General features: G+C 45.0%; 1 protein-coding gene across 12 annotated transcripts in view; it reads left to right on the top strand.

Moving 5' to 3' along the window:
• The window catches only part of PTPRF (protein tyrosine phosphatase receptor type F), a 605,446-nt gene that overhangs the window by 455,377 nt on the left and 124,584 nt on the right, over positions 1 to 25,485 (top strand). For 7 of the 12 annotated variants that reach the window (XM_075131918.1, XM_075131917.1, XM_075131916.1 and 4 more), the window contains exon 6: positions 15,287 to 15,475. In XM_075131918.1, coding sequence (XP_074988019.1) covers positions 15,287 to 15,475 — 189 coding nt within the window. Of the gene's footprint in view, positions 1 to 15,286; positions 15,476 to 23,873; positions 23,892 to 25,485 lie in introns of all 12 variants that reach the window. The other 5 variants (XM_075131915.1, XM_075131910.1, XM_075131911.1 and 2 more) reach the window with 1 other exon arrangement.

The raw sequence follows: 25,485 nt of genomic DNA, 5'->3' as shown, positions 1-25,485 counted from the left end.
AGACAGCTACCGGTCAGTTGGGAATCAATTTGGAGTGGGCAAATCTACTGTTGGGGCTGCTGTGATGCAAGTAGCCCACGCAATCAAAGATCTGCTGATATCAAGGGTAGTGACCCTGGGAAATGTGCAGGTCATAGTGGATGGCTTTGCTGCAATGGGATTCCCTAACTGTGGTGGGGCCATAGACGGAACCCATATCCCTATCTTGGCACCGGAGCACCAAGCCGCCGAGTACATAAACCGCAAGGGGTACTTTTCAATAGTGCTGCAAGCTCTGGTGGATCACAAGGGACGTTCCACCAACATCAACGTGGGATGGCCGGGAAAGGTACATGACGCTCGCATCTTCAGGAACTCTGGTCTGTTTCAAAAGCTGCAGGAAGGGACTTTATTCCCAGACTAGAAAATAACTGTTGGGGATGTTGAAATGCCTATAGTTATCCTTGGGGACCCAGCCTACCCCTTAATGCCATGGCTCATGAAGCCGTACACAGGCAGCCTGGACAGTAGTCAGGAGCTGTTCGACTACAGGCTGAGCAAGTGCAGAATGGTGGTAGAATGTGCATTTGGACGTTTAAAGGCGCGCTGGCGCAGTTTACTGACTCGCTTAGGCCTCAGCGAAACCAATATTCCCACTGTTATTACTGCTTGCTGTGTGCTCCACAATATCTGTGAGAGTAAGGGGGAGGCGTTTATGGCGGGGTGGGAGGTTGAGGCAAATCGCCTGGCTGCTGGTTACGCACAGCTAGACACCAGGGCGGTTAGAAGAGCACAGGAGGGCGCGGTACGCATCAGAGAAGCTTTGAAAACCAGTTTCATGACTGGCCAGCCTACGGTGTGAAAGTTCTGTTTGTTTCTCCTTGATGAAACCCCCCGCCCCTTGGTTCACTCTACTTCCATGTAAGCTAACCACCCTCCTCTCCTCCCTTCGATCACCACTTGCAGAGGCAATAAAGTCATTGTTGCTTCACATTCATGCATTCTTTATTCATTCATCACACAAATAAGGGGATGACTACCAAGGTAGCCCAGGAGGGGTGGTGGAGGAGGGAAGGAAAATGCCACACAGCACTTTAAAAGTTTACAACTTTAAAATTTATTGAATGCCAGCCTTCTTTTTTTTTGGGCAATCCTCTGTGGCGGAGTGGCTGGTTGGCCAGTGGCCCCCCCACTGCGTTCTTGGGCATCTGGGTGTGGAGGCTATGGAACTTGGGGAGGAGGGCGGTTGGTTACACAGGGGCTGTAGTGGCAGTCTGTGCTCCAGCTGCCTTTGCTGCAGCTCAACCATACACTGGAGCATACTGGTTTGGTCCTCCAGCAGCCTCAGCATTGAATCCTGCCTCCTCTCATCACGCTGCCGCCACATTTGAGCTTCAGCCCTGTCTTCAGCACGCCAATTACTCTCTTCAGCCCGCCACCTCTCCTCCTGGTCATTTTGTGCTTTCCTGCACTCTCACATTATTTGCCTCCACGCATTCGTCTGTGCTCTGTCAGTGCGGGAGGACAGCATGAGCTCGGAGAACATTTCATCTCGAGTGCGTTTTTTTTTCTTTCTAATCTTCACTAGCCTCTGGGAAGGAGAAGATCCTGTGATCATTGAAACACATGCAGCTGGTGGAGAAAAAAAAAGGGACAGCAGTATTTAAAAAGACAAATTTTATAAAACAGTGGCTACACTCTTTCAGGGTAAACCTTGCTGTTAACAAAAAGAAAAGGAGTACTTGTGGCACCTTAGAGACTAACCAATTTATATGAGCATAAGCTTTCGTGAGCTACAGCTCACTTCATCGGATGCATACTGTGGAAACTGCAGAAGACATTATATACACAGAGACCATGAAACAATACCTCCTCCCACCCCACTCTCCTGCTGGTAATAGCTTATCTAAAGTGATCACTCTCCTTACAATGTGTATGATAATCAAGTTGGGCCATTTCCAGCACAAATCCAGGTTTTCTCACACACACACCCTTTTTTCAAAAACCACACACACAAACTCACTCTTTGTGTGTGTGGTTTTTGGAAAATAAAAGGGAAGTCTGATAAGTGTCAAAAGTCTTAATAAAACCAAGGTATGTCATATCTACAGCTTCCTCCCATCTGATAAGCTAGTAATACTGTCAGAGAAGGATAAATTAGGTTGGTCTGGCAGGATTTGTTCTTGACAAATCTATGCTGGCTATGCTTTATAATCCTATTATCTTCTAGGTGCTGACAAATTGATTGTTTAATAATTTGTTCCAGTATCTTTGCAGGTATTGAAGTTAGGCTGACTGGTCTATAATTCCTAGAGTGTCTTGTACAAGCACAGGAGAAGACAATGCACCTTGAAACCATAATATTAGTCAAAACAGTTAGCATCTTTTCCATGAGCCTGGCCAAGCTGGGGAGAAAGCAAAGGCCTGTTTTAGTGGGAAGATTTGTGCACCAAACTCTGTCGTTGCTAATGAGCCGACGGATGTCGGAAATGGAGCAGCATAGGGAGGGATATGGGAACTTTCATTTTTTGAGATCTATCCAATCATTGGTCTTTCTAGTTAGGTTCCTGGCCTCCAGAAGTGGCCAACACATGATGATGCCTAAGAGGAGGATAAACCTCCTTATTCCCATAATATCATTGGCCAGTTGCATAAATTCTGTATTTGGGACAGGAGAAAAAGAATTCCTTGTGCCGTGCAGCATGAGATTTCATTACCCCTATTGTTCTCGGCTTTTATAGGTACAAATGTTATTAAATGTCATAAAATTGTCCAGTCCTTTTAAGTCTAGCCACAGTATTTGTCCCAATTTGCCAGCACATAAAGAGAGAAGCAAAGGCTGTCTCTGAAGAAATGAGGAAATAACAAAGTCATCTGAAATTCTTAAATTCACCCTGAAAACAGGGAATAAATTTAGCAATAATATTTTGAACAGTGAGCCGCATTTGGGAGTGATCTGTGCAGGAGAACATAATGGTGGCTAATGTTTTCCTCTCTCAATCATTTCTAAAGGTCACATCATGATCAAAATGCACTTGCTAATTTAATTTCTCTTCTCAATGTAAATTTAAGATGTTGCTTTTCTCCATTATCTAGTGAATCAGTCTTTTGCTTTGTTCCCAGAGTAAGTGTGACAGGGTCTGACCCCAAAGCTGCGGTCCAGCCTCACAGCCTTCCATTACCATGGCATGAGTGCCTCGCAACACCCCTGCCAGGTGGAGAAGAGCTATCCCCATTGTACAGGTGGGGAGCTGAGGCACGGGATGGAGTAAACAACTAGACCAAGGTCACCCAGAAACTGAGTGGCAGAGCCAGGAATTCAACCCAGGAATCCAGAGCCCCACTCCTGTGACTTAGCCACTAGACTGTCCTTCCTCCTTACAGAGTGGGAGGCGAAACAGGCCTAGAAGGTGAAGTGACACACTCAGAGTTACACAGCATGTCAGTGGCAGAGTTGGGTTAAGAACCCCGGCCTCCCGAGTCTCAGGCCAGTGTCCTCCCCACAAGACCACCCTGCCTCCTTCTCAAGTCTCTCCCAGAAGCTTTCCCAGATGCATTCCCCTGCATTTATCTTTTCCCAGTGCTCTCCATCCTGGCAGTTCACCAAGCTCCAGGCAGTTGCTCCTGGGTTTGGAAGATAGGACAGTAGGAGGAGAAGGCAGCTGAAAATGGAAAGAGTGTGGGAGAAAGAGGAGGAGAAGGGAAGAAGGCAAAGGAAAAACGCAGAGCCCCAAAGAGCCCGATTCCCCAGCCCTGTGTCAGAGATTCATGATTTCATTTAAGATAGTATCAAATTAAGCAATTTCCAGCTCTCAGCCTTCCCCCTCTTGTGGGGAAACTTTCCCGGCATTATGTAGGTAGTCCCTCACCCTTCCCTTCAATCCAGGGGGAATGGTTTTCATTGCACATGTACTGAAAAGATCCGTGAGTGTCCTGGATCTGAAGGAGATGAGGTGATGTGGGATGTATGGCTGTGCCAGCCCGTGTGTGGTGGGGTGACAGTCAGAGCGCTTAATCTTTTGTTGGCTCAAGGGCCTTTGCACATTGCTGGTAATCCTTAGAAATAGGACAGACGGATCAGATAGGTTATTAGTAACAAAGATCTTTCCAGAGTCATCTCCCTGTCTAAAGAAATTCACAAGAGCTCCCTCTCACTTCTTAGATGAGAGACAACTGGTCGCAGTGGGGTCTGGCCATTGCCTGGAGACCATCAGGGCTGTGTCTGTGTTGAGGATATAAGAGATCCATTGATTACAGAACTCGTCTGGACCTACACTTGATCCCCTCAAGCAGATCGCTGATTCATCTGCTCTTAGGCCTTCTCCTTAGTTTGTGTGGGGGCAATTCTGTTCAAGGCTGCTGTGGTCAGTCTAAATCGTGAAGACTCATTAGGCAGGTTTTTTTCTCTCTGGCATTTGTATCAATCCCTGGTTCAGTAAAGTGAATGGCTGAGATTCTCAAGCTGGCTAGGAGAGTTAGCTACACATCTCCTGTGTACTGAATCCTCCCCCCTCCCCAGCTTTGAAACTCATAACCGGAGTGTTCAGTGCTGCCGCAGAGGAGAGTGCTGGTTAGCGAGGGTTTCAGAGTAACAGCCGTGTTAGTCTGTATTTGCAAAAAGAAAAGGAGGACTTGTGGCACCCTAGAGACTAACCAATTTATTTGAGCATAAGCTTTTGTGAGCTACAGCTCACTTCATCGGATGCATACTGTGGAAAGTGTAGAAGATCTTTTTATACACACAAAGCATGAAAAAATACCTCTGCCCACCCCACTCTCCTGCTGGTAATAGTGAGGGGTGACCCTGCAGTGTTTGCTGAGAGAGCTCAGGAGGGAGACTGCTGCCACACTCCATTCACTGGAAGACACCTGGGAAGCTTGAGTTAGCTGCTAGAATGTGTCTCTCTCGTTCAGTTGTGTTGGACCCCGAACAGCAACACGCATTTACTGGGATGAGAATATAAAAATTTAACCACCATGGTCTAATCTTCCAGAGCTAAACAGTTACAGGCTGCCCCCTCCACAGCACTGCCTACAGAAACAGACAGACTTTAATCAGTGTCTGCTTAGTAGAAAGTTAGAGGGACAAGGTGAGTGATGTAATATCTTTTATTGGCCCAACTTCTTTTTTCTCTAATATCCAGGGTCCAACATAGCTACAACAGTGCTGCACAGTAGAAAGTTCTCTCCCATGCTGATAGTTACAGCTCTGGAGAGCCTTCCCTAGTCCCTGGCTCCTAATTACATCGATGAAATAATTTGGGAGCAGGTTAAATAGTCTTTTGTAGTATCAAATAAAGCCAATGAGCTTCACTCAGATCACTTGATGAAAACTACTCTGATTATCTGTATGTATTGTCACGCTGTATATTAAAAGAGCATCTTAAAGGGAAACATGGAATTGTTTAATGCCTCTAAAGACCAGAGAGCAGAGGCTTTGCGGCAAATGCCTCTAATCTAGGATCTGAGATAGACTTGGAATCCAGTTGCTTTTGCAGTGTTGTAAAACATGAGAAATTTTGATGTGGTAACTCAGGTTTGTTTCAGAACTTTCTTATTAGCTGTTCTTCACGCACATCAAATTTTAGAGACTGAGCTAAATAGCTGTGCTCATGAAGGGTGAGACTGACTCAAGGACAGAGCTATTAAGGTATGTAATACTCAAGATGGGAAAATTAATTGTCTTTAATTTGGCATAAATCCCAAAAATTCTAACTTTGCTTATTAGAAATTCAGGGCCATTTTCTAATTAGAAAGAATGTGCTCACATCCAGCTTCAGGAGTCTAATCTGGGAGCACGGTTTGTGCTGCTGATTGTTGGTGTATTAATAAAGGATAGTGCTGTCTGACCTCTTGTATGGTCACTATCAGATGGCAGCTTAGCTGATGGTAAATCACTTTCCGTCATCACTTGGTTACAGTTCATTGTCACTGGCGTCCTGTAATGAGCAGCTCCACACACCTGACCTTGTGAGACAGTTCATGAAAACAGAATGGCTGGCCAGGTCAGGTGGTGGTGGCTCCTGTTGCCTTTACATGCAGTTCATCTACTCCAGAAGAGGAAGAGTCCCTTTCTATGCAGGTTTTCTTCAGCCATTTGAAATGTAACCCTGCAGTTATGGCAGCTCTTTCCCAGAAAGCCTCGTCTAAGCTGGACCAGATAGAATAAAGAAGGCATTGTGCCTTGTGTGTTCTGACAATGGTAGCGACGTCCTTATGGCTTGCAAAGTAGAGCAACCCAGTGATTGCAATGTGGGAAAGAATGTGGAATGCATTACAATGCCCTTTCAACATTTCTTGCACATATAGACATAGTGATGGGCAGTGGTTTCCGGTCTAGCAGCTCTGCTGGCTAGTTAATAAGCACCAGGAAATGGAAAACAGAGATAGGAGTAACATCGTCCCTTGTTTGAAGCTGGCAGCATAAACACTTAAGTCTTCTAGGAGAAGAGAAGGCCATGTGGGCATCTCCCATTTTGGGAAACTCATCTTTTTTCTTCTCCTGTTCTATCCAAATACACAAAGTAAAAAACCTCACAATACACTGGTTGAGCAACTTTGAGCTTGCAGCACCAGTGCAATCTCTCATATCCACACACCTGTCCCCACGGCTTCCGAGCGCTGGCTGCAGCTGTACCTGCAGATCCCATCAAGTGGGCCTGGGTTTAGCTTAGCTCCATCTGACCTGGTACCCACTCCGCTGGTTTCTCCTCAGTCTACATTGGAAGTCACATTCACTGCAGATGACCTGGCTCACCCAGACCTCCTGACTCCACCCACCCAGTGCAGCATGTCTTGATGCGGAATGAGGAAGATCTGGGATATGTTGATTCAGAAGTCCCAGTGTGTATTGATACAACCATTGTTGTAAGATGTGCTGTGTGTAGAGGTGCCAGAATGGTGGTGTAAGAAAATCTGTCTGTCTGTGTGTCCCTCTCTCTGTCCCCTGCTGCCATCCAGGAACAAGTAACAAACCATTTCATGCAATCTGTGTCCTTGCAATAATTTCCTCAGAGAGACACCATAATTGCTGTGTTTTAATCCTGGTCTGGTGCATGCTGATTGCAGTTCAGTAAGAGACAGAAATGAATTTATCTGCAGTAGTTGAATGAAGAAGTTAAACAGATCTAAGGACAGTTACTCGTTTATCTCTCACTTTGATGTTAAGATGTGTTGCATAACTGATATAGGGGAACTGTACACAGCCTGCCATGTTTTCCCTTTTCTCTGATTTAAAAAAATGGAAAAGAAATCCTTCAAGAAATGAAGGAAGCTCTGGGGTTTCTCCTCTCATGTAGACATATCTAGGTGTGGTCCATACAGAGACAGAGCCCTTCTTCATGAACACAGCAACTGTAGTGGGGTGGCAAAGCAGCAAGCTGTCTTTAAAAGTTTGAGGTAAATATTGTCTCCTTTCAAGGGAAAAGGATCATCTTAAATGTCTAGCTTGAATTAAACTCAAGAGTCTAGGAACTCTGAAGCCTGCATGCTGCATTAAAACACTTAGTGAATGAAGTCAGGGGGCTGTTCCTTATTCTCACTCTTCAGCCATCATATATAACGTACTTGGAAAGTGGAGAGGACAGGATTCAAGGGCAGTGTACCCTTCCTGCATGCAAAGGTGGGAAATGCCCCTCTGCCACAAGCTTGCTGCTGAGCTGAACACTTTCCCAGGGAGAAAACAATCGCACTCCTTGTGTGCCTGTGAAAATGAGAGCGAACCCCAGCCACTTTTCTTATCAGTCATTTGACAAATTGAGACACTGGAGCATGTGCAAATGAGTATAATGTTCAGAAATACATTTTACCATGTAATCAAGAGGAATTTTAATTGATCTGCTGAATTGGTTTGTATTAAAATGAAAGTGTGAAAGGTACCGTTTTTATCCATATGGCCCTGATCTTGTTCCACAGCCAACTTGCCATTTGTTTGTAATGTGCTCTTTAATTCATGAGGGCCTACACAGGGGATTTGTTTAAAGCCCTGATTGAAATTGGGAGCCACTGCTTTTGCTGTACATGTTCCTGAAAAGATGGGTATTGTTTAAGAGCAGTAAATAGAGGGTTGAGTTTCTGTAACACTTGCTGCCTATGTAAAAAATTTGATGTCCTCCCATTAACCTCCGATCAATTACATCAGCCCAACATTAAAAAACATCACTTGTCAAAAGCCAGTATTTTATTTGTTTGTATCCAGACCATTGACTTGCTGCTGGCCTGACACGCAGAGCCTCTCTGCTTCTGCTGTGTATGATCTCTGAAAGATGGTTCATGTAGCCAGAATCCTGCACCCAATTGCTGTCAGGGCAATTAATGTTTCTTCTCAAAACCACAGTCTAATAGTAGGTTTCAGAGTAACAGCCGTGTTAGTCTGTATTCGCAAAAAGAAAAGGAGTACTTATGGCACCTTAGAGAATAACCAATTTATTTGAGCATAAGCTTTCGTGAGCTACAGCTCACTTCATCGGAATAGTCTAATAGTAAAGGCATAGGATGGATAGTAGGGAGGTATATTTCTATCCCTGGCTCTGCCACAAACTCACTGTGTTCCCACCTCTGTGCAAGTCCCTTTCCCACCAGTAAAATACAGAACCAGCCTAACTGCCTCAAAGGTCTTGCAAGTCTTGGTGTTTTGGGAGGAAAACTATAATATTCTCAAGGTTTTTTCCCTTAAGTAATTGCTGCAGTGAGTGCCATTTAAAAATCAACATTTCCCGGTAATTAGTACACTGTGGTATCTGGAGACGCCCCCATTATTAGCTAGTTTAGACATAAGGTGGTGCTATCTAAGATGCCATAATGTCACATCTGCTGATATGACTTTTTAAAGGTGCCTACTGTTGATATTTACAAACGTCTTCCATCTTAACAAAGTTTTTGTCTGAAAATTCTATTCTTGGTTATTTGACTGTTCTCTCTGATGGGCATGACTTTCCACCAGAGGAAGAGATGCCAGTGGGTTAACAATGATGCAGATGGGCTGCAGAAGCCAAACGGAAACCAGATTTTAGTAAAGTCTGACCTTTCAGGTAATCCAAAATCTTGCATCCTGGGGTGTGAACTGGAAGCGAATGAACTTTGTATTTCAGCTGAGTGACAGCCGGAATCCTTCACATTAATCTGAGTCTGAACGTTAGTAAGCATGGGAGAGTTTCTCTGTCCCATTAACTCAGTTCCTGTGCATTTTCTTCTGCATTGAGCTGCAACCATACTCAAATGGATCACAAGTCAAATGCCCCATTAATTTTAACAGTAGGTTGCACTTAATGATATATGGAAGTGCTTTATTGATTATGTAGCTAAAAATAAAAATCTCTGCGCTAATAGCATATCCCATAGTGCACGCGAAGAAGTATGGAAAATGTAACGGGTTAATGGATTGCTGAAAATAGGAGTAAGGGCCAGGTATAGTATTTTCTTAGAAAAGCATGGAGGTTTTTTCCCTTACATGGGCGTGTGGTGTATGTGCTTTGTCGCGTTTTTGCAATAATACAGGGAAATGAAGGACATGACAATACTTGTATTGAGGTTCTCGATACAAAACATTTTTAAAAAACCATGGATTGAGAATAATTCCAGGGAGAATTCTGCTGGTACCAACAAATTTACTGGAGCCCAGTGGACCTGCCTGAAAGAGCAACTTTGGGTTCCTTCATTGTTCCTTTACCCGTTGAAACCCCCCTACCAAGGGAGGGGTGAATTATGTTTAAAAATGCAAATAACTCCCAGTGGTCACAAGCCTTTTCTAAGTAATATTTTTAATCAGCTGCTGGGTGTGGCCAGTAAAACTGTATCTCTACCTGGTTATGAGTTGTAAGGATTTCAGCAAAAAAAAGGTTTCAGAGTAACAGCCGTGTTAGTCTGTATTCGCAAAAAGAAAAGGAGTACTTGTGGCACCTTAGAGACTAACCAATTTATTTGAGCATAAGCTTTCGTGAGCTACAGCTCACTTCATCGGATGCATACTGTGGAAAGTATAGAATATCTTTTTATACACACAAAGCATGAAAAATAATAATAATAGCAGCTTCCTTTCCTGGCACTTTAAGGACTGCTCTTTTATTTGCTGTTTCATTGAATCATAATCTCTAGCCGAGTGAGAGAACCATGTGAGATCCTACCCACAGCACATCTAAGGCTGGGCTCTTCCTAAGAGATTATTTTCTTCTACCATGTGGCCAGTCTAGTATTCCCTTAGATTTCCCTTAAATTTCCTCCTCCTTTGCTTCGCATGACTCAGACTCTTTCCTTTTATGAACATTTCGCTGCTGCTGTGTGGTCTTTTGAAGAGGTACCAACTGCTTTGTTTACTTTCAGCTGTTGCGTGGTAGTTCATGGGCTTTGCTCGGAGAAGATCTCTCGAGGGCTTGGTTTGGGTTTGGGTTTTTTCGGTTAAAATGAAGTTTTTAAAGAGCCGTCTCAGCATGTCATTTTCGGAGTGACACCACAGGACGTCGGCGGGTTTGTCATTGAAACCCATCGATGACTAGATTTTTTTGTAATTGCATAACCTGCGTGAAGCTGTTTATACTTTGCCATCCCAGTCATTAATACTTTGTTGTCTTTAAAGTACATTACTTTCACTGCACCACCTTTTCCTCGGGCAGGTAGCGAGATTGTGCCAGTGTTTTGGGACGTTCCTAGAGCTGTATGAGACTTGGCACTGGTCACTTTCCTTCCTCCCAGCCACTCCCCACAGGCTTTAACCTGGGCAATAGGAGCTTTCAGAGAGTTTGGCTTTAAATTGCACTTCTCTGCTGTGCGCTGACATGGACGTCTGTGAAAATACAAGCCCATAAAGGAAGACTCTCTTCTCAGAGCTATTAATAACAAGCTTTTGGTGTAGATTTGTTCAGCCTGAACACACCCACCTCAGTGCTGCTTCTTGTCACAGAAAATGATGCCCCTCTGCTGGGCCCCGAAATTGCTTGGTTGCTTTTGATTGTCTTGCGTTAATTGAGCAGCAGCTCTGGGTAGCCTGTGCCAGAAGAGTGGGGGCTGTTTGTTCAGCAAGCAGCGGCACCGGAGTGGATTGTGCATTGGGCCCTTGTTACTCTGCTGCTTCCATTCGTTAATATTGCCTGCCACTCACGGCTTTGTAAATGACCAGCTCACTGTCACTGATATTTTTCATTTGCGACTGCATTTCAATGCCTCTGAGGGCGGTTAGGAGGCTTGTGAAATGTATAAATTAATCCTGATCATCTATCAAGTATAGAACTATCGTAAAGGTTCATCAGTAGAGCGTGCTCACTCCTAACATACCCTTCTGTATGTCTCTGAGACGCCACGAGAGAACAGAGTGACGTACCCAGGATAGCACAGGCCTCATCTCAGGATCCCTTTAAGAATAAATGATTTCAGCTTGGAGAGAGCTCTGGCCCATTCACTGAATGGTCACATTCTGTGTATGTACCGCCCTCTCTGTGCCGTGCTGATACGCAGGGGGTCAAAAATGCACCACAGCCCTCACTCCACCTGCATTCTGCCCGTAATTCCATTTCCACCAAGCCTGTGTCTAGCTCTCCAGACCTCTGAGCAACTTCAAACAGCTGCCAGATGTGAAAGCACAAAGCAGCTTTGGATGTTACTCGTTCTTACTGAGCCCCTAAGAGTTACACTGGACTGAGAGAGACCGAGATGAGGGGCACTCTAGCAAACCAGTGGCTAGATAGGATATTTCTAGCTCAGTGACAGGTTTATGGCCCAGTATCTCACTGGGAATAAGCTGAGAACGTGCCTTTCCAGTGGTATAAAGCTTTTGATGGATTGTGCGAGATTTAACATTACAGTTATAATGGAACATATAGAAAAGGTACTTTAGACAATTTTTTGTTATTTTCAAAATATATTGGGCATCATTTTTGCTCTCCCTCTGCAGTCTGAGCAATTGGACTTATGGTACTAAGGGGGCCTGACTTTACAGGCTGAGGTATATGAAGAATAGTGCCCATAAAAATGTTTACAGTTTTCGCTATCATTTCATCTGAACTAGTCTTTCTGAGAAATATGTTGACACAAACAAACTCCCAGCTGTTGTGGGGTAAAGGTTTTATTGGTGCCTGTTTGTGATGACCTGCAAAGCAGACTCGTGGCTATACAACCTGCATGTACCGTGACCAGGCTCGTAGCAAATAAACGGCTCTCACCACACCATAGGGTATTTCTTCTCCCTAACAGATATGCGTGCAGCTAAGGACGGCCAGTAATATCGTTGGGTCTTAGGCATATAAATCTCATCCAACAAGAGAGCAGGCCCCAAAGTGTCTGTTCTCTGTGATAGATAGCGTTGACCCTGGAGAGCTCACCAGGCTGACTCCTCAGGATTCTCCTGCCAACTGCTGTATTCACCAGGGACTCCTGCTGTCCTTCCATGTAAGTGGCTGTTATCCATGTGTTTACAGCTGCACTTTGGAGCTGATCCCTGTGGTCATGTAAGACTGAAGTTTGGGATTGACTACATGTCCCATGCCTTCACTCCAGCTGGTTCTTGGAGCAGTGCAGCAGATGGGAGAAGGGGGCATGTGTCCAGTGCCAGTGTCTTCTAGAAAAGTCATTGTCACCCAAGCTGGTGAACGAGAACAGTGATGGCAGGTGCTGAGAAGAAAGGGCAAAACAGCTGCTTTGGACAAAGGGTAGGAGCAAGGGGCAAGAGCCTGCTTCGTTCCTCCTGCTTGGGGAAAAGGGGAAGCCTTTCCCCCCGAAAGAGGAAGTACAATATGTAGGGAAAGAGGGTTCCAGAAGAGGGGCTCCCTACCTGGCTCTGCATCTCTTCCACCCCAGCAGCAGCAGAGTTTGGCTGTGGGTTGGGGCACGGGATGGGGAGAGGTGGGCTCTGGGCGGCGCTTACCTGGGGGGCTCCCTGGAAGTGGCGATATCCCCCTCGCTCAGCTCCTAGGCGGAGGCGTGGTCCGAGACTGCCCCAGCAGCTGCTGGTGCGACTGGCCCAGGGGCTGCCTGAGCTGTCCCCAGGCCTGGCACACCGGCCACTGCAGAAGTCACAGCGGTCACGGAAAGTCACGGAATCTGTGACTTCCGTGACAAACTTGCAGCCTTAGTGATAGTTTAATGCTAAATCTCCATGCATGATTTGGATCAAGTTAATTACTTGATACTTTGCTTCACGTGTTCTGTGTAAACTCTTAAGCAAGCCAGAAAAGACTGTGTAAATATTCAGCGTGGTATTAAATTAAAAAGCACTTTGGGGTTTCAGCCTCCCCAGACTGAACATCTGCTTTCACATCGCAGATAGCAAGGTGCTGGACTTCAAGGACACCTGGCTGTGCGCCGACGGAATTTAATTGTTTACCACTGTTTGTGTATCTCCCTTCACAGTTTAGTCTACGGCACTCTACACTGTGGTGTCTCTCCTGTGAACTAAGGCGCAATATGTGTTGTGGTTGTGTCCGTGGTGGTGTTGCTGGTTACTGAATGCAGGCTCTGGTGTCTTTCTGTTTAAGCTCTGGGTGCCTTTTGTCTTTGAAAATCAGTGGAGTGCAAATAAAAAAAGGAACTAGTTTTCAGTGGTACCTTTCAAAAAATCCTCCTATGTTTGCTGGTATGGGGGAGGTTTCTAGGGAGGCCAGACTGGGAGCCAAAATATGGCTTATGCTTTTAATAAGCCTCAGTAGCTTTTTCCCTTTAGAAAACCCGGCTGCCCCTCGCATCCAAACACAGAAGCAACATTCTAGTGCATTGTTTTGTTTACAGCAGATGTTGCCTTGTGCTGTAGAATCTTGATGCACAAACAAGTGGGAAGTGTCTTGGGGATTCTCCCGAGATCTTAGGAAAGGATGTTTAAGATTAGTCACCAAATGTTCCTAGTTTGTGCTGCAAATGTGGAACTTTAAAATAAAAGACACAACCAAAGTATCTTCTTGTTCGTGCTTCTCTGAGGGTGGGTAAAATATGGGGATGGTAGGATCCCAGGGAAAGAAATGTAAAAATCGAGGTATGGTGGGGTCACAATCTTGTTGGACTTTGGGGGATCCGTCGGGCCTGGTAGGTTTGAAATGTTCCAGTGAGTGGAAGGGGCAGATTAGCAGGCAAGGAGAGGGTTTGCTTAAGTTCTGCTCTCAAACTAGAGAAAACAGGAGCCTGCTGAAAATAATTGAATTTGTAGTGCTTTTCAGGATCCTTAATGTTCTCCTGGCTCTCTCTTTGCGTGGAAGTGTGTCCTTTTTCATTGCCATTTAGGCTTAGTAGAGTACAGTACATCTTGCCACAGAAGTGAGTAAATGAGCTCTGTCCTGCACTTCTTTGCTGAATGGCTGTTCTGAAGCTTCCTCTGTTTTTCAGCACAGGCTACTTAACACATTCAGCCAAGCCTACCTGTGCACGTACGGCAGCAGCACGCGGAATTGGCCTTTCCTTTTCAAGCCGTTCTATCTGTGCTTTTCACAGTTCAGCATGGGGATGCTTTCATTTATAATATAGCAGTAAGCCACACCAGCGTGTGCATTAGTCATCTCTTGCACACCTCCGATGCTTTCAGCTGCCTAGGAAGTCCATCGGGAGCTTCCTAATGCACAGCCTGGCATTGCTCTTCGTGGTTAGATGTAAAGTTTACATTCGTTTGTTTCTAATAACCTCTTTAACACCAGTTTTTGGGGCAGGGAGAGATTTGTAATGGATCTTTCCGTTGGGAAGACTCATACTCTCTTGACAATTTGTATTGTTTAGTATGTTTGTTTGTTTGTTTGTAAGGTGCCTATTTGACCTGGTGGTTGGCTGCATGTCTGTGTAGCATCCAGAACACCTCTCTCTTCTTGCATAAAGACAAACACCTGCTCTGAGAGTTTATTAACAACAATAGATCGAGCTTACGCATCGGTGAAAATCGTGGGCATGTCCCACGGCAGCTGATTCAAACAGAGTTCAATTTAGCAGCAGCCCCTGTTGCTGCAGTGAGTGCTCATTATAGAGGCTAGAGCGCTTTGGGGGTTTGCAAGCATCTCAGGCCATGTCTATACTTACAGCTGCTGCCGCATGTCTGGGGAAGATGCTCTGTGCCGACAGGAAAGAGCTCTCCCGTCAGCATAAAAAACCCACCTCCACGAGCGGGAGAAGCTCCCCTGCCAACATAGCGCTGTGCACACGAGCGCTTATGTCGGTGTAACACCTGGTGCTCAGGGGGTGGAATACTCACACCCCTGAGCTGCCGTCGGCCGTAGTGTGGACATAACCACAGTGGAGGAGTTGGGCTGATGCTCTCCGGCAGAGGCACAGATGCTGCAGCATGGCACTGGATCCCATTACTATGCAACCTGTAACTCATCAGTCTGGTGTGTGTTGTTTCCTATTGCAGAAGATCACCTCCCATCTGGCTTTCCAACCATTGACATGGGCCCGCAGCTGAAGGTGGTAGAAAAGGCCCGCACAGCCACAATGCTCTGCGCTGCCAGTGGCAACCCCGATCCTGAAATCTCTTGGTTCAAGGACTTCCTTCCTGTGGATACAGGAACTAGCAATGGGCGCATCAAGCAGCTCCGTTCAGGTAAGGCCGCAAAGCAAGTAAGGCTTCCCTTCTCCTTCGCTCTTCCCTCCCAGCCTGTTGCCATTATAGCTTTTTGCATATTACTCTGAAGTGCAGCTATGCACCTAAACCCAGACGTTAACTTTGTCCCATTGTGATATGAAAACCAACCTTTGGGGGCCAGTTTCCTCTGGCAGGATATCATGGCCTGCTAGAGAGAGAGATTAGCACGGACATGCCTTTGGGAACATCACGCAGATTCCTCTGTCAGTCGGGGTGTTGGCTGAGGAGGCTAGCTCATAATGAGACTGCCTCAGATTCAGGGCAAGGTCAGACACTTCCCCATAGCTCAGCAGGCGCTCAGATCCTACGGTGATGAGCGCAGTGTAAGAACCTCTCTAGAACAGAATGGAGAACACAGCACACAGGATGTCAAGGCCCAGAGCCGTCAAGACAACACCCTTTTTTCTCTTGAATTCTTCACCAGTCTCCACATTTGGCAGAACAAGGATAAAGAAAAACCAAGAAGTCGAGTAGCAAATAAATGACTGGTCTGTAGATTTCAAGAACAGAAACATGGTTACCAGGCTGCACTTTCTTATTTCTTATTTAACGAGTTAAATACAAGAATGTGCAATACATGCTTCAGACTTCTCTCTAACACTCTGGCACAAACTAGTCTGCTCCAATGGATGGAAATGCACTTGGGCCTCTTAATAATGCTCTCTTGCCTTTCTGTCATGTCTTTCCATCCTGCAGGATCTCAGAGCCCTTTACAAAGTTAAACTACATAAAAGGATTGCCTAATCTATTGCTCAAACACAGCCACATCTGGGGTGGAACACAGCAAGTGTTTAACAATGCATAGCAGCACTATCCCACAGGGCTGGAAGTAAGGAATCCTGTGGTAGTCAGTTGAAAGCGCAGAAGGGAGTTGATATGGTGCCTCCTGACTAGAAATAAGATAATGCAGCCTCTGTTGCCTGGCTGTGGTATCTACTGGCACCCAAAGGCATAGTTTGCCTTGTCCAGAGCTACCAGGGCATTCCTATATTCTCTCCTTATAACATGGACATTTAATGTGTGCCCTCCTTGTGCAACCTGACTGTGGTGCTCTGTCTCTTGTGCTAGCATGGAACAGCCTTTAACGGGGAGAGTGGGTAATTAGCAACCTCTGTCACCTACATTAGAACTTAGCCTGGCATTCTGGTTTCACCTAGATATGCTAGTGAGCACTAATTACACTAATACATTTCCAGCTTAGGAAATTTCACAGTGACCTTCAGCTTTTCTCCCCAACAAACCTGGTTTAATCTTGATACGTTTGTGCTGAAAGAAAATATCACACTCATTAATTATTCCTGGAAGCATTAGGTAAGCAGCAGTAGGAAAGTGCTATGGATATTTTGTTTTTCATAACTGACTAAATCAGCATCCTTAGGTAAAACTGTAAATAAGAGAGCCAGCTCTGATGCACTTGCTCTCTGCATCCTCTTTATGGGCACTTGTCCATCTCCTGTCTGCTGGGTGAGCTTGGAGAGACAGCTAGAGTGTAAAAACAATAAGCCCTGCCATAGTGTCCAAGTTTTGTTTCCTTTTTCCTGTTCTCAAGACGCGTCTCAATTGAATTTCACAGGGGATTCAAACTCTAGAATTTGACTGCTTGTTGAAGAGACTATAATTACCAAGGGAGGTATCAAGGGAACCTTTTTAGAAATCAATGAGCAACACACATCCTCAGTCCTGTGACGGAAATCGATTAGACTTCAGTGTGGTTTCAGCACAGCAGGCTTCCAAGTGTGGGTGAGGGTTTTGTTTTTAGGGGGTGGGGAAGGAGGACGCAAAGCCAATGTTAGGATGAAGATTCTCCCACCTCCTAACAAAAGTGGAATCAAGTAATTTACACCATGAGACTCTGGCTTCTCCTGGGTCAGAATTTAGCAGCTGCCAGCTTGTGGTCATTCCTGTAAGTACAATTTGAGCTAGAACTGGGTGTGGAATATGGATCCTTCCTTCCCCTCTGCAGTTGTCCTGTTTGTACCAGTGCAATAGATCAGGCAGTCCCTGATCCAATCCACCAGCTGCTATTAGAGACTCCAGCAGAATTTGATAATGAAGGAAAGTTGTTTTTCAGAAGAAAATAAATGTAAACAAGCATTTCATTATGAAGTATTCATCTTCCCACAAAAAAGGAGTCTCTGCTCCATTTAGAGCAAAATCATCTGATACAATAGTATCTCCCAGCCAGCCTGGTGTCAGCTCAGACTGTCGCGGTCTGAGCACAAACTCATTTCATTTAATTTAATTAAAACTAATAAGACCCAGACCGATGGAATGTAGTTAAAATAGTTGCATATAAAGAGTAACGTCTAGCCATTTCATATACGAGATTTCCTAACAAAGTCTTCACCCAGCACACAGTCGTTTGCTATATATTATTTTCCAAAAGGGCCAGAGTTCTACCTCAGACATATTGAACGTCAGTCTGAAAATGCCAAAGCCGCTTTGGAAATCTACATTCTCCCTTGTGAGAGAGAGTTTTTTCCCCTTTATTTCTTCAGGCTCCTGGTGCAGTATGAACAGCTAGATAGATAATAAGTCAGATAGTTAGAAAAGGTGCTCTCCTTTGACACCCCGATTTACATGGGCTGGCAGCGCTCTAGGGGGCTTCAGACAGAAGCTTTGAAATAATGTGCAGTCAGACCATGTATACTCAAGATGGGCTCTGCCCAGCACTTTCTAGAGGTCTAGTCTTCCTCTGACAGGGGTCCTGAAGAGGATGTGCATTGCGAGGAAGACCAGTCGTAGCCTTATTGGGATCCAGGAAGTGGGCGGGCAAAGCAGAGAACCTCGGACAGCGCCCACTGCTCCTCAAAGGCGTCAAGGGAGTCAGTGGACGCCGCCCAGAGGAACTCTGCCCAGAGGCATGAACGGACAGAGGATCGGAAATAGGCCCCACAGTCGCAGGAGACTCCATCGGCCAACCTCCTCACCCTGGTTTTATAGATGGCCACTTTAGCCAGGGCCAGGAGGAGGCTGACCAGGAGATCCCGCGACTTAACCTTAGGCAGGTTTAGTTCTATAACACTACCAGCTGGAGTCTTTGTCAGAAAGAAAACTCCTATTCATGTATGTCCTGGGTGTCATTCCTGAAACTTGTCTGTTATTTATATACATGCGTATATGCATTTTTTAGTAAACTTTCTTATAGTTAGCTGGCTCCTTAGTTTCTTTTTATAAAAGGAATGTATCCCCACCCAGGAACAAAATCTTTCTGTTCCTTAATGTCAAGTCTTGTGTATTATTGCAAATTGGGGTGGGGCTATTCCACATACACACAGTTCTTCTACAGAGTTCAACACAGCAGTAGGTACAAGATCTTCTCTAGCTTGTCAGATAGACAGTCCAGGATCTGATCCTACCTGGCTGTATTAAACATTTCCAGTACTAAACTTACCAGTATCTCCTTCCTCTTGTGGTAAGTAGGCTTTGCCACAAACCAATTACTCGGAAAGACCCAAGTGATTCTGTCCTGGAAGTACAACTTCCTGTCAGTGCCTCATAATCATCGACAAAGGCCACAGGATGTAAGGCATAGTCTGCACTGGAGAAATTTACCCTGACTGCTAACCATTTTAAAACTGGCTCTGCTAAACCAATTTTAAAACAGCTGGAGATGTAGTATACTAAGTGGTTTTAAAACAGGTTCTGGCAACCAGGAGTCTAGTTTACATTATGGCTCCAACTGGTTTTAAAATAGATTTAGGGGAATTTGTTTTCAAACTAGTTTAGTGATCTGGAGACAATTTTCCCAATGTAGACCAGGTCTAAGCGTTTCTACTGATGCTCAGGAGCTCATTTTGAATTTTAGGGTCTTGAGCAGAGAACCTTTAATTCAGTACAGCTCTCTGAAGGACCCTCTTACAAAGTTTATGGTATTCAGACCTTTCAACCTGTTGGTCACTTCCAACACATGGGTTCAGGATTCATATTCAAGGAAGCGTTTTTGCCTTGCTCATGAGAAAATTGTCTGATAAAATTTAAAAAAAAATTGTAAGAAAGTAATGTTGGAACCAGATGTTCCATTTATCCTGAATGCTAACAAAGACTCATATGTGTTGGACTGGAAGGGAACTCGGTACGTCCTCTAGTCCAGTCCCCGGCACTGAGGCAGGACTAAGTATTATCTAGAACATCCCTGACAGGTGTTTGTCTAACCTGCTCTTTAAAACAGGTTAGACAAACAAAGTCTTTCTGCCCCCGCCCCCACCCCCACTGAGGTTAGAAGAGGAAATGTTTCACTAACACTGTTTTGTGATGCCAAAAATTCTGCATCTGTTAAACAGCTTTGTTTAACAAGAGTCATCCTGTTCATGATGTATTTTAATTCATAGCGACTAGAACTGTGTCCTGGACCTGGCGATTGCTAACAGGCAGCTCATTTGATATTCAAGTCACGAAACATGGCTCTGCAGAAGACCCCCAATCGTTCTCAGTGCAAGTGTGATGCCTCATTCCATGGTGGCCGTGTGCGCGGCTGCTCACCTAGATTATCCCTGGGTAGTTGCGCACTCTGAGTTGTTAGCAAACATGTTCTCTCCAGTTATGCTGCTTCACTTAGATGCCTGCTTTTCAGATCTGTTACTTGTGGTTGACAGCCTAGAGGCTATCGCTGTTGTCAGATCACTGGGATGCTCAGCCACCTGAGAAAGTGATCCTGCAAGAAGCTGAGCACCTTCTGCTTCTCCCGCTTCCATTACAGTCATGCCCAAAAGCCCCAGTCAGGCTTGGGGCTCTTTTGCGTTGGGCACTGCATGGACGCACAGGAGGAGATAGTCCCTGTCCCAAACAGCTTACCGAATCCAAGAACATTAAAATTGTTTATTTCATCGAGTGTGGAAGGTGCTCAGAGTCTGGCAGGAGGCTCTTGCCTCCTGTCAAGATCAGGTTGTAAATCCAGAAAGCATGTGGGCATCTGGCTGAAAAGAAGAACTGCATAATAGCATGGTCCAAAAGGATACAGTTCCCCATGTGAAGGGTGTGAGCTCTCTCAGGAGTGGGCTGAGCAGACAGATGGCCCAGACAAAACGTTTAGAGAGATGAACTACAGAGTAAGAATTTGTCATTCTTTGAATGTTTGTCCATGTGGCTGTCAGTGCATGAGATGTATGCACACACCAATAAGGGGGTCCACACCGGTAAAGCTCTGAAGGACCACAGTTACTGTGCAAGGTAAGTAACCCTCTCTCTTGTTGTCACATTCCCTAACAATGGCTTGCCTTAAATAGGGCTTCATTCAAAACTATCTGATACCAGCTGAACTGAGCTTTCTGGGATGGGGGTATTACTAAACCCAGCTCCCTGCTACGTTCAGTGTGAGATACTCGGAAACTGGGATCAGGGGGGTGAACTATGTGTCTGTGAAGAGGTACTGGATTGACAGCCTTAAGGCGAGTCTGTGTCCAACAGAAATCAGCCCCTCACTCTCCACCAGTGGAAAGGGCTAGGGCCACGCAGCCGCTGGTGTTTCTAGACCTGCTCTGGGTGGAGCTATCAGTCCCACCAGTAAAAATACTCAAGTCCTGTCCGTACTAATGCTTCCATCATCACTGTGGTGGCTGCAGCTGCACCAGTGGGGAATTATGGGTCAGGCAAGGCCACAGAGACTGAAGTCTACACTTATCTAGAGAATGGGTCCATCACAGACAGCGACAATGCCAGCTTCCCCTACATACTCTCCTGCCAATGTGCATCAACCTGCACCTCCAGTGAGGGAGAGGGCCCAGGCTAATGTAATGCCAGTTATTGAGGTCGTGAACTGTTAAGTTCTCTCACTTACGATGAGCACTTCAGCCCTTCAGTGCACACAAAGGACTAGGCTGAAAGCTTGTACCTGGGATGCCCTTTGTCATAAGCCTGCCTAGCCATCACAGGACACAAGCTGGGCTCAGTTATTAATCTGTCCAAGTGTTTGTCATGCTGCCAGCTTCATGGTCTGTTCTGTAATGAAGCCCTTTTGGGGTATGAGGGGGAATCGATCTTGTCCTGTGATTTTTGAGGACTCGTTGCCTGTGTTCTTTCTGTCACGCTGAGCATCCCACAGGAAAGTGTTATAGGAGCTCCTCGAATGCCACAAACATCCCCACATCAGTGTTCCTCTGAGTGGAGAATGAAAATGTCCCAAGCCTGGCAGGGTGACTAGGCCCCTGAATGAATATTGTTCTTCTGCACCGTGAGCCTCCTGCAAGAGCTGGCTTAGGCTGCTAGGCCAGAGGGATTGAGCTGTAGTGCAGGGAGAAGATGAGCCCATCACACTTAGCTTGAGGGAATCTGTTTCAAGTGTGTACTTGCTCCTGGAGCTCTGTGTAGACAATTGCGTATTAGAGAAAAGGGCCTAACTACTGTGGTGGGTAGATTTAACAACTGGCTTCAAATCTCCGTGGTGTTAGTGTAAAACTATAAACCCCACTTCAGCCGGCCAAGAGCATGGAAGGAATTCCTGGGTTCTGCTCCAGGGATGGGTTCTCTGTGTCGTTTCCATGCCTGTGTGGGGAGTGACCTTCTATGCTGAGGCTTTTTACATGGGGTGGAATAGGCAGAGAAAACCAGCGGCTTCAGAGAAAGCTGAGCACTTACCAAACTTTCCACCTGGGCAACGAAAAATAACCCTCTGCTCCCTGTCTGTGCAGCATCAGTGCTGTGCACATATCTCTGGCTGTCACTGTTCTGTCAAGGGTAGCAGTAGTTACCAAGATAGATAAATAGGCAGCAGATTCACTATGGCAAAGGAGAGATTACCCACAACTTCAGCGACAGCAAGATCTTCCCTGATGCTTCACTCATCTGTGGACAAAAACGTCAAAAAATATAACCAGCCATAAAGTTAAATAAAATGGAGTAATGTCATCTTGGCTGAGGAGAATGCTAAAAGGAGCTGTCAGAATTGCTATTTCTGATTTGAACAAGGCTTCTGCCTAAAGGAACAGTAGTTAGGAGAGAGAGATAATAAGTGTAAATATTTTAATTACTTTTTAAGAGGCAAGTTAAACATGCTTAAAATCTGCCTTCTTTGTATTTACAGAAACTCTTTGAGTGTCTTTCTTTGTTTCCCATTGGGTGAGCATTGTTGTGGATAATGGAATGGGGAGCTGTAAATCTGAGATACACAGCACTCGTGTATGCATACTGGTATTTATTAATCAATACACTGAACATGATTTGACACTCTGTGTCCTGTTTAACCCTGTTTTTCTGTCTGTTTAAATTCCTCAGTTTTCTTTGGTAAGTGCTTGGTATTCAGATCTTACAAATCTGCATAAAACCAACACCTACCATGAACTGCCTACAGATTAGATATGCATGAATCTCTCCCTTGTACTAACAGCCTTCATATGTGCAAAATAAGACCAAGGGGACAAAACTGGGGATTAGAGGGGTTCACTGCCAATTTGCCTACCTGGATTTCCACACACTTGAAACTATGTATTGTTTATTAACCACATAGTAAACTCAGGGCAATAACTTGTTGATGCTCCACATGCTAATCTTAAACCCAATGATAATACAAATTTTTGCTGACTGTTGCATCAAGTCAACTGGACCTCCTTACCAAAAAGCCCTCCTTATAAGATGCACTGCATTACAGCATGTAAAAATGATCTTCAGCTCCGTTATAAAGAGGGTAAGGATTCTTTCCTCTAGCTACTGTCCAAATTAGGCAGAAATGAGGGAGGTGTGGCTGGTGTGCCATTGTTTAATCACTGGGATTAGTAGAAATTCTTTGTAGTTTTGTTTGAAAGTATTTTCTATATAAAGTTAGTTCTACATGACACTAATCTCCATGCCAGAGGAGACTAATACTGGGTTTGTACAAGTGGGCTCTCATGGAGGCTGGCTTTGCTCTCCTCTCCCCTTAATTTCATTTCTTTAAATCAGCAGATTTTGTCCCACTGGTCATTCTAACCTGAAAGCCAGAATGTGCCCCACGCCAGCGACCATGTGCTTAACACCGCGACCCTCCCAGCACACTCAGGCTCACACACCACTCAGTCTCCACTACCTCACCCCTTGCTACTGAACAAAGGGCACCGCACCATCTTTCCAATGTCTCTTCCATCTCAACTGCTTGAATAATAATGAATGCAAGTGAGTAGGCCAGTCACCAGCACCTCCTCTGCAGCGTAGTGGGCAGCTAGGAGCGGAATGGCAAACACCAGGTGGATGCTGCACTCCTGGGAGCAATGAGCTTTACTAACCTAAGAGTGTCACTCTGACTTTCAGTTTCTTTTTATTTATTCCTGTTGCGCTAATACAAATTCTAGCTTTAAAAACTTTCTGCTTTTTAGTTATAATTTTCTTCCTTTCCTCTTTGTACTAACGCTTCTCTCTAATCTTATTTGCATTCAAATTACCTCACCAGGTGGTACACCAATCAGAGGTAAGAATGCTGAAATGTGTCACATCACTTCATTTCCTGTCTGCCCTGCTCCTTCTCCACCAGTGTTTCTCATCTCCAGCTTTTTCTCTCAGCCCTGACTCTGCCGGTGCTCTTGCTCATCTGCACTCTCCCACTAGCGTGTTGATTTTGGTTTATTTTTAGTGTGACTCCTTGCAGAGTCATCCATTGCAGTGTTGCACTGTTGAAAGGGGGTTATTCAACGGAAAGTTTGAAAACTGGAAACACTTCTCCCGTGTGCCCCAGAGGGGCTGGCTCCTCCTGCGGCTTCACGAACTCTCTGAACTTCCATACAGCATGGGACAGCAGTCACCTGCTGGGTGTCGATGCACAGGGAGTTTTGATCAGTCGCTGTGGTGTAGGTTTAAGACTGTAACATTTTCACAAGAGAACAATCAAACCTTTTGTCACTCTGCTGCTGTCAGGCATGAAAATCTAATCAGATGAAGGTAAATTCTAGAGAGTTCAGGCAAATCTGGCTGTGAGATAAGCAGCCCCTTGGTTTGAGAGCTATGTGTTTGCCTTTCAAGTACTGTCATGAGAGTGAGGAATCAGCCACTCCTGAGGAGACCCAAAAGCCTGCCCCATCCCCTGGAGCCAGTTGGCACTGAATTGTAGCATAGAGATTTGTTCTGAGCAAATGAATCTGAAACAGATCTGGCTGCTTTAAGCCTTCATTACTTAAACCCACCAACAGTTTGACAGCCCAGCATGCACAGACTTTGGCTAGTTTTTCACAGCCTGTATGCACCAGTAATGACTTACCAATTGGAGTGTTGTTTTTTTAGCCTAATACTCACAGTTGTCCTTTTATATTAACTTTAATATGTTAATCTGTGTTACATGGTAAGACCCTTTGAGTTCTCTTGTGATTTCTGTTACCACTGTTGACTGACCCCTACATTTCTGGATAGAATTATTACCCCTCCAAATCGATACAATCTCATTTGTCCAATGCTGCTCCTTCTCTCCTCCCCACCCGCCACTGAATCACTGCTGGAAGTTAATAATTTGACTCTTTGGAACTGGTTCTGTTGCTGTGGATTAATGTTTTCAGCTCCTGTAAAGTGATTTTAGAGCCAATGAGGATTGCTGTTTTATGTGTATTTGCATCAAGTTGCCTGTGTAGCAAATCTGGGTCAGGGAAAAAGATTGAAACTATTTTATTTATTTATAAAAAATGAATGGGTTTATGTATGTGTCATTCCTACCTTTGGAATGCTTCAAGATAGACAGCTGTGATGTTACAAGCTACTTAAACTATTTCTTCATCTCTATTCCTATTACAAATCCTAAAACGAAGGGAGAGATTGAATACTAACTAGCTGAGTGCACCAAGCTTCCAGCGTTGCATACACAACACATTGCATTTCTTGGGCCTTTCCTTGCACAGCTGTCTGATGACATTAGTAACTCAGCATCAGAACCGTGTGGATGTTCCATACCTCCTGCTTGGGAACTGAACATATCTCTGTAATAAGAATCATCCATCTCATAAAACATAAATCCCTCCCATTCGAATCCTGACAAGGTATTTTAAGAATGTGCTTGACATTATTTAAAATGTATGTGTCCT

This window comes from Caretta caretta, chromosome 8 (genome assembly GCF_965140235.1).
Source record: "Caretta caretta isolate rCarCar2 chromosome 8, rCarCar1.hap1, whole genome shotgun sequence".
NCBI classification, from domain to species: domain Eukaryota; kingdom Metazoa; phylum Chordata; order Testudines; family Cheloniidae; genus Caretta; species Caretta caretta.
This window is presented reverse-complemented; position numbering and strand designations above follow the sequence as displayed.